Raw genomic sequence first — 13,553 nt, 5'->3', positions numbered from 1 at the left:
AAACCCTGCTTTTCCAACGCCCTTCTGCTTGCTGGAAGCTGTGGCTGCATGCTGCATGCTGCGCGCCAAGCACGGCGTCGACCTCTGCGGCAGCAACTTCATCTCACTGCACCCGCTCTCGCTCCAGCTGGCTCCTGATCAAGGCGATGGCGCCGATGGACGCTGCAGCGTTGATATTACCACCCACCAAGAGCCTGGCCCTGATGGGTGGCATTCGCCCGTCGCCTGGAGCTGCAGGTCGCCCACACAGCTCCAGAACAAATCTGACAATATGCCGTCATTCCATCAGACCGCAGGCCAGGGTTGGCTGGCACCAGATAGCCAGAGACTCAGAGCCGGAGGACCATGCCGCTTCGGGTTAAAGAAGTTCTGATAATCAGATGCACCGGTGGTCAAACATCGGATCAAGAGGTTTGAGAGATTGCTCGAAATTGGTGCGGATGCCCGCTGCGACGTCGAGCAATCTCGACTCGCCCGTTGATCCTCACATGAGCGTCTCGAAAGTGCCCAAACAGAACAGCTCTACATGTCACGTGCGGACAGAATATCGACCCACTTGTGCTAGCACAAATGATTCTGCACGATTCCGACAGTCACAGAACGTCGCGAGAATCATCATTAGCATCATCTGCCAAAAAATTCACTAATCCGGCAAAAGAATGGGGCCTGACCGGGGATCGAACCCGGGACCTCTCGCACCCAAAGCGAGAATCATACCTCTAGACCATCAGGCCGGAAGAGCAGATCTTACTCATCAGCTACCAATCGATTGGCGATGCCGGGGAGGCCAGATTCAGCGCTTATGTTTGACGTGCCTCGCACAGTGGGTGCGCAGAAGGAATGTGGGTGCGTACCACGGACGCCCAAGTCTGTGCCAGCGGCCGCGACCAGGGATGTCATCGCCGAGTGCAGGAGCGGGTCGGCGGCTGCAGTGCCGCTGCGTGGGTGGAGTCGGCTGAAAACCTTCGAAACGAATATGGGACGAATTCGACAAGGACAAAGCTGTTTGTTTTTCTCTCTGTCGGATTCAGGTCGGTAAAGTGTGTTGAGCGTCGAGAATTCAGAATTTTATTTCTTGGAAGACGGGCGGCTTGTTCTGAAAATAATGCAAGTGGCCCCCTCTTGGCGGCGAAATTTGAACCGTGACCAGATTGGTCGGCGGAGCCAAGCCAGGGTTGATTGGATTGCAAAGTAATTTGCCAAGGACTGGCCTGTCAATGCCTGCAATTCATTGGACACAGGTCCAGCCAAGGTCGACCTGGCGGGAGTGTGCAGCGTCGTTGTTTGACGTGTTGTAAGAAGGATAGGATCGACGACCAGGTGAAGTTGTCTGGTTCTTTCTCGAAAACGAGGCAGTCTCTGACTTGAAGAAGCTGAAAGCGAATGGTTGGTGTCAGGATGTACGGCAGGAATGCGGAGGGTACGGAAACATCTTTGGGTATCATTCGCAAAACTACATAATCTCATCCCCAGCGTCCTTCTCGCCTCGCACGTCGCTGCTGCTGCTCTCGCCACGGACAACATCAAGCTCGTCCCGCAACTTCTCCGTCAACTTCTCGATAATCCACTCGCACTCCTCTAGGCTCCCCATCAGCGGCGACTGCGACCCGACCCACGACCACTTGTCTTCGTCAGGGCACTCCATATCCTCATCGCGCACCTTCCTCCGCCTGCTCCTCTTCTTCTTCTTGGAGTGGATGTGCGGACGAGCCTTGCGGTGCGTGGCCGAGCTGCTCTCGTCCTCCCCAATCAGCTTCAGGTACCACGCCCACTCGGCGAACGAGTACTTCTTCGGGGGCTTCTGCTTGGAATGCTGGCGGACGGCGGCTATCTCCGAGATGAGCAGGAAGTGGTACTCGGCGCGAGAGGACGGCAGCGGTGCCGTGGGGTCGCGAACGCGTGACTGCTGCCGGCCTGAGGTGGGATCGGGGACGGAGGAGTAGGCGTCCGTGTCGTTGTCATCCTCCTCGGAGCTGCCCTGCTCCAGCCGGTGGGCATTTCCAAGGAAGCCCGGGGGCAGCTCGTCTTCCTCGTCCATAAGCGGCCCTTTGAATATCACGCCGCAGGTCCATCGGTCCAACAGAGCGAGGAGCTCCTTGCGGAAGCCCCGTTCTCCCGGCAGGATGGTCACGTTTCCGAGCTCGAGCGTGGCATCGCGGACGGCCTTGACGACGGTGTCTCCTGCGTTTGAAATCATGACCGTCATCGTCGGCAGCGCCAGAAGCGACCAAAAGACGAAGAACGCCTTGCCCGAATTAGAGACAGGGGTGCGGTCTCCGTAGCCAATGGTGGTCAGTGTGACAAAGGCAAAGTAGAAGCCCTCAAAGTAGGACCAATTCTGGTAGGGGCGTTCGCACTCCTGGAAGATCTTGGCGCCGACGAGCCAGAGAATGAGCCAGGACGAAAAGGAGATGGACATGGCCATCCAGCGGCGCCGGACAGAAGCAGAATCTTGGATCTTGCGCATGAGGTTGAATTCTTCCTGGCGACGCTCGAACTCGGTGGCCGGCAGCGGTGAGGCATCCGATATGGGAGACTCGACGTTGGACGGGATGGGCTTGAGGATGTCGTCTTTCCCTTTGCGAGTCATTGTGCGGATCAGCTGCCGGCGCTTCTTCTCGACCATGCGCGCATCCAGTCTGCGGCGGCCGCGCTCAAGAACCAAGCTCCGGATGGAGCCGATGACTAGACCGAGGCTGATGACACCGATGAGGGCATAGGGGATGAGCAGAGCTCTCCCAAGGGGTGAGGCGGCTGCAAAGTCGCCGAAACCGACTGTGAAGAGCGTCACGTCGGCCCAGTAGACAGCATCGAGGTAAGACCAGTCTTCGATGGTGGAGAATACGAGCGCGCCGAGGAGCAGATAGAGGAGGAAGAGGATCGTCTGCAGCATGAGGGTACGCTGCGCGGTGGTGAGTTGAAAGTCCTCTGCGTAGTGGCGGGTGTAAGCGCCGTACACGGTGACGACCATGAGGGAGGCGGTGACGAAGTAGAGAATGGCTGCGAACATGCCATAGTAGAAGGCCTGGGAGTTGATGTACTCCTCTCGCGGTTCAATCACGAGTGGTCCCGAGGCAGTGGCGTTGAGGGCGATGAGGCAGATTGCCGAGAGATACCAGCCCACGATGGTAATGGGCTGGGCCAGGGAGAAGCGGACCCGGCGGGCCATGTTCAGCAGGAGGAATACATTCGAAACGATGGCGATGGCCAACTGGATGGCATTGACTATGATGAGCCTGGTCGTGTTAGAACACTCCTGAAGTATGGGAGACTGCACCGACCATTTTGGATCCGGAACAAAGGTAGCGGCATCGATATCGGTTCCTGGCGGGAAGTGCTGCCGCCAAGGGCGAACGAGAGCGCATATACTGAACGCCGATGCAACGGGGCCAAGGGTACCGGCGATCATGGGGAACGCGGAAGACGCGAACCACCAACGGCTACGCAAGTCAGCGACGGAACAGATACTGTGATGCCAAGGCCGTGTACGATGGACACTTACCTCGGATCCAAGTGGGCATCGTCATTCTGGAAGCGCTTGTCTCGCTGGGCCTTGGCCTGCTCCGACTGGGCAACGCGCTGCTCGATGTTGTCCCCCAGATCGGCGTCGTTCATGGTGCCGGCTTGCGGAGAGGTTTGTGGCCAAAATAAGCGGGTTCAAAGCGGCGGAACCACCAAAACGAAGGCATTCCCGGATGTGGTCCAAAAACCGCTTCTAAGCAGAAACGACGGCGAGATTGTCCAGGGCAATGCTACCCAAAATACATGGACGTACAAATTCAAGGGATGAGTGCTTCGAAAAAGGCGAGGCGTCACTCGACCTCGAAATCAAGGTCTTGGCCCGGCCGGACCTCTAGACCCGACGTACCCGGGTTCCCCCCGAGGGAAGATGGTGGTACAATGCGCTTCGGCGATGACGTCGGCTCGTGGTCGTGAGGGTGTGCAGCTCAGATGCTAGGTTAAGACGGCCGGGGCTTTCTTAGCGAACACGGGGCTAGACGGATTCGATGATCGGGGACGTGGAGTCGGGTGCGAGCGCAGACAGACATCGACATGTCGTCGAGAGTGCAACCCGTGCTTGGCGAGCATCCTTTATATGTATCTTGCCCCCAGACTCTGCCAAACTCGTGAGGAATGGAAGATCAGGTTACCCATGCATGCAGAAACGAGCTCATGATTGCTGCTCCATTCGTGTGCGAGAGAATAGCGCGCGTTGCTTGGCCGCCGGTGATGCCACGCGCTGCCCTTTACAGCGTCTTAGCGGTTTGCTTGAGCGCGCTAATGAAGGCCACGGGGGACCCTTGGCGAGAGCGACGGCGGGGATGTGGGGGGCTGCGGCGGTGCAGCACACCAGGACGGAATGGCCACTGGCTGGCCAGGCCGCTCGCTGTCAGGGGGTCGCAAAAACGCGTTAGGGTGTGCTGGCGAGCGCCTCGTCTACATCTTGCATCCGTTGTTGGTGAACCGATTTCAGGAGGCCTGTCGATATGGAATGAGGAATTGGGTCTCTGATCCCACGCCGGCTCTTATTTTTAGACAATGAGAAGATGGTCGAGACTGTGGCTACCGTGTCGTCTCCCACGTGTCCAACGGCGATGCTTCCACTCTGAGCAGACCCTTGAGGACTCTGTCGAGGTGCCGATCGGCTCGTCTGGCAGCATCACAGTAGAGTATGTCTTTCAAAAAAGCTCGAGATCGTGTCTGACAAGCCCAGCCTTCACAATGTCGTGCGGCAATCCTCTTCAGCGCCTCTGATGATATACATACCACCACACTCGCCACTCCCGGGCACTCACCCCTCCGTCCCCGGGTTCCTTCACCCATACCCGACCGCCGTCATCAACTACCGATGGTCCGCCACGGACTCCACTCCCCCGGACGCATCGGGGGAGCCCAGCTTCACCACGCCCCTGCAGTGGCCCACGCCTATCCATGACATCCTGGCCGGCTACACCTGGATCACCGAGAACCTTCGCCCGGACAGCACCGCCCGCCGGGACCTCTACGTCTACAGCTCCCACGCCGGCGCCAGTCTCGCCGCCTCCCTCGCCCTGACCGAGTCTCACCACCACGAACGCGTGGCCGTCCGCGGTCTGGTTGCCTGGAACGGCATCTACAACTGGTCCATGTTCCTCCCAGACCACCGCATCAACAAGCCCGCAACCCCGCGCGGCCGCAAACTCCCCTCGCGGCCGAAGGAGGGCTCGGCGCTGTATGCCCTGCAGATGGAGATGACCGATCTGTTCAGGAAACCCGCGGACCTGTTTGACAGTTTTGTAAGCCCCAGTCTCTTCTTCCAGACCTCGGGGATGCTTCCGCCGTCCACGTTCACCCAGGCAGCCGTGGTGACGGAGATGCTGGATCGCATGTCGTCTTTGACGTCTGGCGGGAGTGTCAGTGATCTTCTGGCCGCGACAGGGAGTGCATTCACGGCGCCGAGGCGGAGCGCGCTCATGTTTCCCCCAAGAAAGTCCACGCTGAAGCTGCCGGCGTCGTTGTTGCTTCACGATAGTCCACCTCTGCAAACAACGAAGAGGGGAAAGCGCAGGGCCGCGGGACACACGTTCGAAGCCCAGGCGTCGGAGTTGGCCTCGCTGATGAGGAAAAGCTTGGAAAAGCTGGAGTTCAAGTCGCGATTGCAATGGGATGAGGACTTTGACGCCGAGACCGAAGCAGAACGGCGGGTCAAGCTGGTGGACGTTGGAGATAACGAGTACTTGCAGCTGGGGGAGCGTGGTCAAAAAGTCATCACAAGATGGTTGGAGGACAGATTCGAATCGTGATACCCATTCCACTCTTCGTACTCACTCCTGAATCAAATCTGATTAAACAGTGCTGGTGCCGTGTCACGCAAATAGGCTCCATTGTGAGCCCTTGGTTGTCCAACTGATACATCACACAAGCTCGTACGTCCAGGCGAAACACATCACATAAGCGTCAGGTCTAAGGGTATCGATACTATCATTAAGTTTATGAATCCGCTGGAGCCATACTGCCCCACGCTGCCTCATCTAAGGCCAAGACGAACCCAAACCCAGGGCTGTCCAAGCCTCCCAATAGAATACAAACTTTTGTACAAGCGCTACGGGCGTCAATGCCGGTAGCAAAAGTCATACACAAAATCGTTACAAACGTTGGGGCCAAATTCCCCGTATCTGCTTCGTTTCATCGCTTCATGAAGATGGCAGGATGTGCCAATATAGACGAATCACCACATCGCTCGTCCGGCACCTGCCAGCATGTCCACCACGGTTCCAACGACTCCAACCCCCAACATGAGAGTCTGAATCGTCACGGCCAAAACAATCCTTTCCACGACTCCCATCAGCTCTACGGCTAGTCATCTGCTTCCGAGCAGAATTCTGCGGTTGCGCTTGATGGCCTGGTTGAGATTCTTCTCCAGCTTTTCGGTCTCCTTGCGCGCCAGGGCGAGGGCGGCCTCGGCATCCTCGACGCTCATGAGAGTCATGCTGTTGAGGGGGGTGCCGGGGAGCTTGGGGTGAGAGCTGTGCTGGGCGTGGGCCTGCGCGGCAGCGGCGGCGGCGGCAGACGCGGAGGCAGCGGACACGGAGATGTTGGGCATGGGGGCGACGGCGTGGTGCGGGGATTCGAGGCCTCCGAACGGCGTCTCGTCCTCGGGGATGTCCTTGCCGGAACCGCCACTCTCAGCAGAGTAGATGCCCGCGCCGGCGGCAGCGTCGTGTCCGTAAATGTAAGGGGCCAGCGAGTTGAGGCTCTGGGCGGCGGTCTCGCGCGCAGAGAGAGCGTCCTTGGCACCCGGGGCCGACTTCCAGCTGCCGGGGAACAGGTTGGTGTTGCCGAGGTTGAGGCGAGGCAGGACGTATTGGTTGATGTAGCTGATGGCTTCCTCGCGCTGGATCTTGTTCACGGGGTCGTCAGAGAACATCTTGTGGGAGGTGGGGGGAGGGGGGAAGTAGGACGGCGCTCCGTTGGGCACCGCGCGACCCTTGATGAGGGAGAAGCCGCCAGGGCGAGTCTGGTGGCGGGGCGCGACGAAGCTGTCAGGCTGGTCGCTGGTCTCAGCAATGCTCTTCTGGAGCTCGAGGTACTTCTCCTCCTCTTCTTCGGTCAGGTTGCGGACACAGTCACCATTGGGGGTGATGAGCACGCGTTGACCCTCAATCACCTTGCGCACCGGCTGCCCGGACAGGAGCACGGCGTGGTCTGCGTCGTTCACAATACCCTTTGTTGTAGTGGAAGGAGGCGGGTTGGTTCCTTGGGCAGCGTGCGCGCGGTCGAGACGGATGTTCTGCTCAATAAAGGGTCTCAGCAAACTGAGAACCTCCTCAGGAGGAGCTTCACCGCTGCTGACAAGGTCGTCATAGACAACCTCGGGGATGGTCTTGGGGTTCTCAGCCATGTCCTGGGACTCCTCTGGCGCGGCAGTAGCAGGAGGTGTAACTGGAGAGGCAGCAGCAACAGCAGCAGCTTCCTTGGCCTTGCCCTTCTCCTCTGCAGCCTTGGCAATCTTGAGGGCGGCTTTGGCGGCCTTGCCCTTGGGAGGAGGCAGGTCGACGACCGTCCGCTCGATGGGAGGCTTGGGGACGGGAGGCTCCTCCTTCTTGGGGGGCGCCGGGGGTTGGGCAGCACGCTCCGCAGCCTTCTTGGCGGCAGCAGTCGTGTTGACCGGCTTCTCCTTCTTCTGCTTCTTCTTGCGGCCGAGAATGGGCGCAATCTCCTCTGGCTCCGCCTGCTTCGCCGCCTCGGCGACGGCCGCGGACTGCTCCTTGTGAGCCTCCTTGCGTTGTTTGCGCTGTTGGCTTTTTGTAGCTGTGCGCACAGGAGCAGCACCGACTCTGGACGGAGGGGGCGAGCTGGTTCGAGATACAGAGACGGACGTGGACACGATGGACGCGCTGTCACTGATGGCCTCGCTCGCAGGGGTTCCAGGTCGACCAGAGGCGGTGGAAACGGCTCTGGCGGCGGCGGAGATGGCACCTGAAACCAGCGGAGGCGGAACTTCGGTCTTGGGTGTAGGAACGACCCGCAACGTCTTGGGTGCGGTTCTCGTGATGGGCGAAGCGACGGCTGTTGTGGGGGTTGGCAGGGCTGGGAATGCAGCCGAGTCTTGCTCCGTCGATGCAGACTTTGCAGACTCTGCGGGCTTGGTCTGGGCAACCTTTGTGGCGGCGGCAATGTTCAAGATGCCCGGCACTGGCTTCTTCTCTGCCGCCTTGGGCGTCGGGGTGGGAGGCTCTGCAGCAGGCGCGGGAGGCTCTGCGTGGGGCTTCTTGATGCTCGCTGGGGCGATCTTCGGCGTCGAGACGACAGACTTGGCCGGCGTGCCGGGTCGTTGAGCGTTGGCCTTAGCAGCGCTCGCCTTGATGGCATCCAGAGCGGGAAAGTCTTCCTCCTGGAGAAGAGTCTTGCCCTTGGACGGGGAACCCTGAGAGGCGATATCCTTTGACAGCCCACTCTCAACGGCCAGAGCCTTGATGTTCTTCTTGGCCTCTGAGCCAGGGGCATTCTTGCGAGGCTTGACGTCGGGTGTGGCTGCCCGAACGACGTTGGCCATCGTGGGCGTGGCCTTGGGAGCGGTCGGAGCGCCCGGCGTAAGAGGAACGGCAGGAATCGGTGCCTGGCGTGGCGCCGGCGACGCCAACCTTGCGGGAGTCCCGAGACCTGGAGGCGTCGGTACCGTGGGCCTTGAGAGCCCTCCATAAGGTGGCATGGGGTCATCAGACACCAACGCATCAACCGAAAAGGTGGCTTCGTCGAGTGAAAGCAGCTCGTCATCTAGGGAACCAGTTAGCCAAGGTTCCCTAGAGCCATGAAGGTCGCAAAAGCAAAAAAGCCGCAAAAACGGGAAACACATATGTACATGCGGGAGGTCAAGTCACGGCTGCCATCATCGTCTTCTTAGCGATCTGCGGGTGGAGAGCGAAATATGTGCGCAAGATATAGTATTTGTCCTTTAGCCACCTCCCATCCTCGTCGCCGGAGGATGGGCTGCAAGTTAACGTACATTGGGCGATTGGAAGACGATGATGGCTTGCCTGACTGTCGTGACCCCATAAACCATGACATGCGAGTCCAAAAGAAAAGAGGTATAATGTCGGGGCGATTGTAGGTGTCGGTCCAGCCCCTAAACGCGAGACGACGCCAAATGCAACCCTTGCCACTCCCCTGAGCGGCCCTGATGTTTTTTTCCGCAATGCTCGCTGAATCAATGCGTGTAAAGTGCGGTTGTTCCCGGTCCCTCGAGGACGGTCGTCCGCTGATGTGCCGCGACGCCCTCCCTCTCATGATACATGAATGTGTAAAACAAAAATCCCTTGAACGACCAACACCGCCCCAGATCTATCGCGCTCCCTCCCGGCTTCACCAGCCGGCGCCAGGGAAACGCGTATTGTACATCATGTTCGGGTTGTACCCACCTTGGCTCTGACCACCGAACAGTCCCTGTCCGACTCCGGCGTTGCTCTGCGACTGGTGTTGCATTCTCGCTTGCAGGATACTCGGGTCCGCAAGATCAACTAGGCCACCTCCCCCAGAGGAGGAAGTGTTAGCATGTCTGTGCTTCTTCCCCTTCTTCTTCTGCTTGGGACCGAAGTCTTGGAATGCTCCAGGCTGGTTACCGTAGAGCGACGCCAGGAGGCCCGAAGCAGGAGCTGGGGTGGAGGAGGTAGAGGATGGGTACTGATTAGAAAAAGAAGATAACATGTACTCACGCTTACCAGCATCATGGCCCTGACCATTGGCTCCTCGGCCCCGGATCAACGTCTGAAGAAGCTCGGCAGAATCCTTGGACTGATTGAAGCTGCCACCGAACGAGTGGCCCTGTCCAAACATGCTTGGCGGAGTGCCCGTCGACTTGAGGCCCGGAGGAGGGCCGGGCATGGACGACGCATAGTACTGGCTGCCGGGCTGCGTTGGGAATGTCGAAGGCATCATGGCCGTCTGCTGCGCCATGATGCGAGGGTTGGCGGCCACCTTGACCGAAGCGGACGTGCCCGCGCTGTCGTTAGCAAAGCTGAACCTCGATCCCTGTCTGTTGTGGCCGTTGCCTCCTTGCTGCTGCTGCTGTTGCTGCTGCTGCACCGAAGGCTGTACGGTGGCGATACCAGGCGGCAGGTGATCGCCAAAGCCGTTCTGGGAGCGGATGAAGAGCTGCTGCTGGGGGGTCATGGAACGGCTGCCGGCAACAGAACCAGAAGTGACAGAGGCCTGGCCGAAAGCCGAGCCGAGCGCCGGGCCAAACAGGCCGTCGGTGTTGGTGCGCTGAATCGGAGGCTGCGTACCGGGTCTGCGCTGCTCAAACGCCGCCTCTCTGCTGACGTCACGGTCTTCGGGCTCGCCGCCGAGGGCGAGGCTACCGCCGGTCTCAGGCTCACCCTCAGAAGGCTCCTGTGCCTCGCTCTGCTGCTCCTCGACACCAAGGCGTGACTCCTCCTCCTCGCGCATCGCTCGGCGCTTCTCGCCACCACGGAGATCGAACATGGGCGGGTAAATCGTCTCGAGCGAATTCGTGTCGGGGGCGTGATAGGTGAACGGGCATCCTTGCATGGCCATGAGGAGCGTCTTGAGCACCGTCTCGGGAAGGCTGTTTGGCTTCTTAATCTCAGCCTTGGGCGCCACCATTGGTGCCTTGCTCTCAGTCGGGGGTGCGGGGGTCTCCTTTCTTGACGGCGTCTCATCAATGGCCTCCGGTACTGCCTCGGCGGTTGCGGGGAGCGATGTCGAGATGGCGGGACTAGAGGCGGCACCGCTCGTGGCGTGGCTTCCTCTGCGACTGCGCTGAGGATTCCTGGCCCAGTTAGCCGACGAGGGAAGCGCCGAGCCATCACCGCCGTTTTCGGATCCCTCTTTACTCGACGAGCGTGCCATGGGTTGCGACATGGTGGGAGCGGGGGTGTTTTGCTGTCGAGAAGCAGACCGCGAGGGGCCGCCACCGCTGTTTCCACCGCTGTTTGATGATCCACTAGCCAGGGGCCGCTGCGTTTGCGAGCTGATGCTGTTCATCGATGATAGGTCCTGCCGAGTGTAGCTGTCCTCCTCGTCGCCGAGCTCGTGCAGGAACATGCATTGTCTGTTTGTGCACTGCTCGTGTCGCAGCCAGGCGGAGCAGTACTTGGTCGTACCGAGCTGAGCTCTAAGCACACGGTCGCCGTTCTGGGATCCGTTGACGGCCTGGATGCACCGTTGTGCGTCCTCCTTCTTCTCGAACGTCACGTAAATGCCGAGTGATTGGTTTTGGCCGTCCTGGCTCTTTCGGTTGCTGATCGAAATCTTCTGAATGTTGCCGTACTGGCCAAAGAATTCGGGCTTGCGCAGCGTCTTGAGCAGCTCGTCCTCTCGCACTGTAGGTGTCAGACCGGTCACGTAAACCAGGTTCTTCTGAACGACCCGCACGCCGACGAGGTTCTTGCGGTTCTCCTTTTCGGCCTCGCGTTTTTGAACCTCCTTCTGTCTTTGTTCTTGAGCTCGCTTCTTCTGATTCTTTTGGATGTTGGCTCTGAACTGGGCGACCCTAAAAAATGGTTATCAGCGTGACGTCGCTAGGCAGGGTGGGGAAGGAACGCACTCTTCTTGAGTGACGACCTTCCACTCTATCGTCTTCTCATCGTAAGGTCTGCGGCAAGCGGGACACAGGCCGTTCATGTTGTTCTTGATGTTGTTGAAGCAAAACTGGCACACCTATGAAACTGTTAGAGATCGGCCTTTGACGATGGAAAAAAATGTAGCATCGGGAAATCGGGCGGCATACCTGGTAGCCGCATGGGCACGGTCGGAAATTCCGATCTGACAGGTCGAACTCCTCGATGCATAGCGGGCTGGGAGGCAAGTTAGTTCGTGGTGCCTAACTGCAGGCGTGCGGCCATCGCGAACGGCGCGCAATGACGGCAGGGGTCGACATACCAGGTATCTTCCTCCTCGTCGAAGAATGTGTCTTGGGGCGCCATGGTGACAGTCTGCGGGGGGTAATGATGTGTTGCGGGAGGGTAGTCGTCGATTTGTGAGTGGAGGTAGTCAGGAGAGGGAAGTTGTTCAATACGGATGAAGCCAAAGCCTTTCTCGGATGGGTCGCCTGCTGCACTAGTGCCTTAGGTAAGCCGGCCGATGTGAGGCAGTCTCACGTGATATTGGAGGCGCCCGGAGCCAATGACAACACTCTGAATGAGGCGAGTCAGCAGCTGCTAGGCACACCCTGTCCGTGGATAGCGGCAGTAAGTGATGGTAGAATGAAGGACGAAGGTGTGGAAAGGGTAGGATGGTGTTGCGGGAAATTTTGTGAAAGAACAAATTCACAAGGTGGTTGTTGTTTTTTGAATTTGTGAAAAGGTAAAGTCTTTTCGAGGGTCTGCGTTTGTTGTTGAAAAAAAAAAAGTCCTTCGAGGCACGTCAGGTACTGAGAGAGTCTGGTGAAGCAAACAGCGAGCTAACCCCACCCGGGGTGTGCCTAATCCGGCTAGCTTCTTTCAATCCCCAAGCATCGCAGAAGCACAGCATCATCAATCAACTCCCACAGAGGCATCGAGCCCCCCAGCATTGCAAGAACCGCGACAATGGCGACGAGGCTATACCGTAGCAGGGCTCTGGCGGGCTTGCGCAACTGCCGCCCTACCGAGATTCGATGCTTCTCGACCTCGATCCCTCAATTGGCCGGCTTCCCGACCGGCCAGCCCGACGTCGCGGACGTCAGGAAGTCTCCTCGCGAGCACATTGGCACCCTCAAGGCCCCCCTCGTCAACCCTGCCGACAAGTACGGCTCCAAGGCTGAGAACATGCACAAGTACGGATCCTGGATCATGGGCTGCCTGCCCAAGTACGTCCAGCAGATCTCCGTCTGGAAGGACGAGCTCACCATCTACGTCTCTCCCTCGGGAATTATCCCCCTCTTCTCGTTCCTGAAGTGTAAGCGCCAATTGGAGGTGGTGTTGCGGATCACTGCTAACACGACACAGACAACACCTCGGCCGAGTTCACCCAGATCAGCGACATCACCGCTGCCGACTACCCGACCCGAGACCAGCGATTCGAGGTCGTCTACAACCTCCTCAGTGTCCGCCACAACGCCCGCATCCGTGTCAAGACCTACGCCGACGAGGCCTCCCCTGTCCCCAGCGTCACCCCTCTCTTCGACGGTGCCAACTGGTACGAGCGTGAGGTTTACGACCTGTTTGGTGTCTACTTCACCGACCACCCCGATCTCCGCAGAATCATGACCGACTACGGTTTCGAGGGCCACCCCCTGCGAAAGGACTTCCCCCTCACCGGCTACACCGAGATCAGATACGACGAGGAGAAGAAGCGCATTGTCACTGAGCCTCTCGAGCTCACTCAGGCGTTCCGCAACTTTGAGGGCGGCACTAGCGCGTGGGAGCAGGTCGGAGCCGGCACGGACAGACGCCCGGATAGCTTTAAGCTGCCCACACCGAAGCCGGAGGAGAAGAAGGAGGAGCCCAAGAAATAGATCAGAAGGTCCTGATGTGTATATAACTAACCGCGCTAGAGTCCTTTTGTACAACCATTTCGCGTTGCACTGTTGATGTGTGCGTGTGAAATCTCAGGCTATGGCTTACCTTTCAGTT

General features: G+C 58.8%; 4 protein-coding genes across 4 annotated transcripts; 2 read left to right on the top strand and 2 right to left on the bottom strand.

The window, feature by feature from the left end:
* Positions 1–1,453: 1,453 nt before the first annotated feature.
* GCG54_00002600 (Two-pore potassium channel 4) lies at positions 1,454–3,615 on the bottom strand (the record flags this gene model as incomplete). The annotated part of the gene is made up of 2 exons (XM_045402689.1): positions 1,454–3,440; positions 3,503–3,615. The coding sequence occupies 2 exons, from the start codon at positions 3,613–3,615 to the stop codon at positions 1,454–1,456; spliced, it is 2,100 nt and encodes a 699-aa protein (XP_045269307.1).
* Positions 3,616–4,539: 924 nt separating this feature from the next.
* Positions 4,540–5,783, top strand: GCG54_00002599 (uncharacterized protein; the record flags this gene model as incomplete). The annotated part of the gene is made up of 2 exons (XM_045402688.1): positions 4,540–4,670; positions 4,715–5,783. 2 exons carry the CDS (start codon positions 4,540–4,542, stop codon positions 5,781–5,783), a joined length of 1,200 nt encoding a protein of 399 aa, XP_045269306.1.
* A 557-nt stretch (positions 5,784–6,340) lies between these two features.
* On the bottom strand, positions 6,341–11,924 carry GCG54_00002598 (putative general negative regulator of transcription C16C9.04c; the record flags this gene model as incomplete). Its single annotated transcript, XM_045402687.1, has 6 exons — positions 6,341–8,757; positions 9,399–9,632; positions 9,699–11,491; positions 11,546–11,658; positions 11,729–11,795; positions 11,881–11,924. The coding sequence occupies 6 exons, from the start codon at positions 11,922–11,924 to the stop codon at positions 6,341–6,343; spliced, it is 4,668 nt and encodes a 1,555-aa protein (XP_045269305.1).
* Positions 11,925–12,527: 603 nt separating this feature from the next.
* Positions 12,528–13,435, top strand: GCG54_00002597 (NADH-ubiquinone oxidoreductase 30.4 kDa subunit; the record flags this gene model as incomplete). The annotated part of the gene is made up of 2 exons (XM_045402686.1): positions 12,528–12,876; positions 12,927–13,435. The coding sequence occupies 2 exons, from the start codon at positions 12,528–12,530 to the stop codon at positions 13,433–13,435; spliced, it is 858 nt and encodes a 285-aa protein (XP_045269304.1).
* Between the last annotated feature and the right edge of the window lie 118 nt (positions 13,436–13,553).

This window comes from Colletotrichum gloeosporioides (assembly GCF_011800055.1).
Source record: "Colletotrichum gloeosporioides strain Lc1 chromosome Unknown consensus_13, whole genome shotgun sequence".
Classification (NCBI taxonomy): domain Eukaryota; kingdom Fungi; phylum Ascomycota; class Sordariomycetes; order Glomerellales; family Glomerellaceae; genus Colletotrichum; species Colletotrichum gloeosporioides.
Note: the sequence above shows the minus strand (reverse complement) of the source record. Positions and strands in the feature narration are given on the sequence as shown.